Source organism: Myotis davidii, unplaced genomic scaffold (genome assembly GCF_000327345.1).
Source record: "Myotis davidii unplaced genomic scaffold, ASM32734v1 scaffold496, whole genome shotgun sequence".
Taxonomy (NCBI): Eukaryota; Metazoa; Chordata; class Mammalia; order Chiroptera; family Vespertilionidae; genus Myotis; species Myotis davidii.
In genome coordinates this window covers 7,505,470-7,509,771 of record NW_006289398.1, presented here as the reverse complement: position 1 = coordinate 7,509,771, position 4,302 = coordinate 7,505,470, and the positions used below count along the sequence as shown (strand labels likewise).

Sequence of the window (4,302 nt, the reverse complement as noted above, 5' to 3'; positions counted from 1 at the left end):
GAGAATCGGACAGGAGGCGGCTGAAAGCCCGGCCGGCGGGGATCAGTGGTCGAGCGTCGACCGAGGAACCAGGAGGTCACGGTTTGATTCCCGGTCGGGGCACATGGGTTGCGGGCTCGATAGCAGCAGGAGGCAGCCGATCCACGACTCTCTCTCACCATTGATGTTTCTCTCTCTCCCTCTCCCTCCTCTCTGAAATCAATAAGAATGTATCTTACAAAGAGATTCAGTGAGTAACGTATTTGAAGCTCTCGGCACCAAGCAGGCGTATGAAATATGGCCGTGCCCGCCCCAGCCCCGCACGGAGCATGGGGGGGGCGGTGTTGTGAGACCGACTCCTGCAGCCTGTGCTCAGGGGACCACGGTGAGCAGGTTGTGGTTAAACTGTCATCACAGTTCCATCGCAGCGACGTTCGCACCGATTCTTGCCTCGTGGAGCACGGGGCGCGTGGAGGCGGCCGTGGGCCTGGGCCTCCGGGGCCTGCGGTTTCCGTGGTGCTTCGGGGACCACTATCCTCGCAGACCAGGGGTCCTGCTCCGCCGTCCCTGCCCGCGTGTCGGATTGAAAAGGCAGAGCCGGGTTTTATAAAGTCAGAGGCACAGCCGGGGCCGGGTGGTCCTCCCTGTGCCGGCGTCTTTCGGCGCTGTGCCCGCTCCGGGCTCTGGGCTCCCACTCAGCCGCTCGGTCGTCCTGATGCCCTGGTCCCAGGTACGGGAGCCACTTCATACCAAAGCCAGTGACAGACGCTGGCGGCCTCGACCCGCGAGAGGACGTCCACACGGAGTAAAAAGAATCCCCTCCCCTGAGTCCTGATCCCTAAGCCCAGGGGCTGGTGTGGCCATGAGGAGCCCTGGGACGCGTGGACCCCGTGGCTCGCTCGCCGTGGGAACGACCTGAGAAGTCCATGCGCTCTCCCCGCCTCCCTGTCCACATGGAGCCCATTCTAGGAAACCCTCTCTAAGCTCCGCGTCAGAGGCTGGAGCTGGAAACTTGAGCGCAGACCACGATCTAACGATGTGGAACACGGAGCTGGCCGGGGCCACGTCAACACCAGTGCCCGGCGGGCCCCACACCCAGACCCAGTTCCGCTCGCGCACGACGTGGGCTTCCCGGCTTCCTCTGCACAAGCTGAGACGCAGAGGGACCTGCCACACCGCCCGGCGCTGGTGGCTGTGATGGCCCTGTGCCACCTGCCAGGGGCCTCGGGCTTGTTAACAGGAGGTTCCAGCACGTTCTGCAGCCGGCTCTCGCGGCTTCCAGCTGACAGGGAGGGAGGAGAGATGTGTGCGGGCCACGTGGGCTTGGTTTTCTGGGCCGGCCTGGGAGGCTTCGTGGCTGCGCTCACGTGGCAGTGGTGTGTGTCCATGGTCACGTGTCCATGGTCAGGACTCGGTCTCGTGCCTCAGGGCCCGTGGGGAGGCTGGGCAGTGTGGCCTGATGCCCTAGAGGAGGAGGGAACAGTTTGGTGGACGTGGTGACTTCACGTCACTCACCCAGAGCTGGTGTGGAGGGGATAGCACACGGACGCTCAGGCCTCGGCCAGCAGGGAGCTCGGGTGACACGGGCCAGCCACGTCCTGCCCGCCCGGCTCAGCCCTGCCCGGTCCCTCCTCCGGGGGGCTCTGCGCTCTGCGTGAGTCTCCAGCATCCGGCGATCCGAGCGGCCCTTCGGCTCACGTGAGGGCGTGCTGTCCGTCTTCCGCGCCCACAGGGCAGTCCCGTGGGGGCAGGGGTCTCGCTGCCCTCACTTCCCAAGTGTCCGCAGCACAAAGCCGCTCAGGACCTGAGCTGGACGAACGATGTGAGGAGTGAGTGAGCCGACGGGGGGCTCCCCCCACCCCATGCTCTGCTCACCCCCATCTTGTTTCCCAGGGAATGACCCCCCTCCACTGGGCAGCCTTCCACAACCAGCCTCAGCACACCCAGGTCCTGCTGAGACGGGGGGCCGACCCCACCCTGGTGGACAAGGACTTCAAGACGGCTCTGCACTGGGCGGTGCAGGTAGGGCCTGCTGACCTGCGTGTCCAGCCCGGGAGTGGGTGGCCACAGGCAGCCTCACACTCAGAGGCAGTTTCTACGTTTACACAGGGAGGCTCACCTGGTCTCCTCCCCCATCCGTGTCCCCGGGAGAGCAAGCCTGCCCCTGGGAGGATGTGGGGGCGTCAGCTGGTGAGAGGACACCCTGCCAGGGTGCAGAGGGGCCGTTACAGACCTTAGGGTGCCACTTGCTCTCAGAGCCGCTGACCTGGACCTGGTGGGCCGGGCAGGGGGCCCCTAGCAGACCCTCCATGCCTGCTGCGCTGGGCTCTTTGGGGTGGGAACCCCTGTTCTTTATTTTTCAATCCTCACTCAAGGGGATTCTTTCCATTGAATTTTAGAGAGAGTGGAAGGGAGGGGGAGGGGAGAGAGAGAGATCCATTGATTGCCTCGCGCTCACACCCCAACTGGCGCCAGGGATCAAACAGGCAGGGAGACCACAGGCGGGGAGACCACAGGCGGGGAGACCACAGTCAGGGAGACCCACAGGCAGGAGACCCACAGGCGGGAGACGCAGACGGAGTTGGTGCAGCAGCTGCATAGGGGCTTCTGCGTCTCCCAGAGCGGGAACAGGCTGCTGTGCTCCATCATCCTGAGCCACCACCAGGGCCCGTCCATCATCAACTGTGACGACGAGAGCGGGAAGACCTGCGTGCACATGGCCGCAGCCGCCGGCTTCAGCGACATCATCACCGAACTGGCCCGCGTCCCCGAGTGCAACCTGCAGGCTCTGGACGTGGACGACAGGTACCGGGGGCGGGAGGGGCTGGAGCTGCCACCCTCTCCACACGTACAAGGTTAGGGGACCCAACTGACCCCTCCTGCTGCCACGGTCACACGTGTGCTGGGACCACCTCTCCTACTGGCCACAGTCATATGTGTGCTGGGACCACCTGTCCTACTGGCCACAGTCATACGTGTGCTGGGACCACCTGTCCTGGCCACGGTCATACGTGTGCTGGGACCGCCTGTCCTGGCCACGGTCATACATGTGCTGGGACCGCCTGTCCTACTGGTACGGTCATACATGTGCTGGGACCGCCTGTCCTACTGGCCACGCTCACACATGTGCTGGCCCCTCTCCTGCCAGCCACGCTCACACGTGTGCAGGGACGATGTGAACTGCTCCCGCGGGGCAGGAAAGGCGTGGGGAGGAGGGAGAGGCGGAGGGCGCGCTGTCACATTGTCCGTTTTCCGGTTGCCCTCCGTGCCCCAGGGCGCAGTGTTGCCCAGCTCCCTGCGGTGAGCAGCTGCTCTCACAGGAGTTTTGTCTCCTTCCTCCTGAGTTACGTCATCAGGGCAGTAGGTTCGCACCGACAGGCGCACAGTAGGGGCTTTGTGTCAGAGCCCGGGACCTGGCAGCCCGTCGTTAGAGAGGTGTCCGCGGGCCAGGACAGGGCCCAGAAATGGAGCCTCGGCCCCGGGTGATGGGCAGCAAGTGGCCCCTCCCCTGTCTCCGGGCAGAGAGCCTCCCGCAGGCGCCCCCACGGTCGCCCTGGGGCCCCCGGGGGCCATGCTCCACTGAGCTCTGCGTGGGGAGGCGTCGCTCAGGGAGGACAGGGTGATACGCCGACATGAGAGCGCTGAGCGTGAGCTGAGGGCCGCGTGGGCCGTGTGGCTCTTACCCGCTCACGGAGGCGCAAAGCGGCCCCTTGTTCTGCATCTGGACATGAGACACCTGAGTCCTGGGGACAGAACCTTCCGGGTGGCACCGCAGCCTCAGAGCAGAGGTGGCTGAGGGCTGACTCGGTCAGGATGCCTCTCCCTGCTGCGCGCAGGCCTTTCCAGGGCAGGGGCGCGGGTCCCAGCAGGCGGGCGAGTCCCAGCAGGCGTCCAGGCGAAGTCCATTGTCTCATCACATGTCTGCATGTATCCGATCCTGGGTTCTCTCTGACCTAACATCCCGGCCTTTTGGTGATAAGGGACGGCGACTTGTTCTGACTGCTTCCAGCTGGCTAAGGGCGACGAGGCAGCAGGCGGGCGAGTCCCAGCAGGTGGGCACGGGTCCCAGCAGGCAGGCCGTGGGGGGCTGAGGGCCACAGTCACGGGAGAAAGGGAACAGCCGGAAGGGGAACACGGCCTTGGGGGAGGTGGGCTGGGAAGCTGCCTGCCCCGAATCCTTCCAGAACCGGCTCCGGACAGCCTTCCCGTGTTGCTGCCACACGCTGAGCGAGGACATCAGCCCCTGGCCTGGGAGGACGAGGACGTGGGACCCGAGATGAGAGGCAGAAGGGAGGCAGGCGCCCAGGGCGAGCGTCCCCGGGG

The 4,302-nt window shown here is 65.2% G+C and overlaps 1 protein-coding gene across 1 annotated transcript in view; it reads left to right on the top strand.

Annotated features, from left to right (window-relative positions):
- Positions 1-4,302, top strand: part of ANKRD55 (ankyrin repeat domain 55) — a 97,591-nt gene that overhangs the window by 48,066 nt on the left and 45,223 nt on the right. Inside the window, exons 6-8 of the mRNA XM_015562614.1 lie at positions 1,873-2,001; positions 2,600-2,834; positions 3,254-3,279. Of these exons, the coding sequence (XP_015418100.1) occupies positions 1,873-2,001; positions 2,600-2,834; positions 3,254-3,279 (390 nt within the window). The remainder of the gene's footprint in view (positions 1-1,872; positions 2,002-2,599; positions 2,835-3,253; positions 3,280-4,302) is intronic.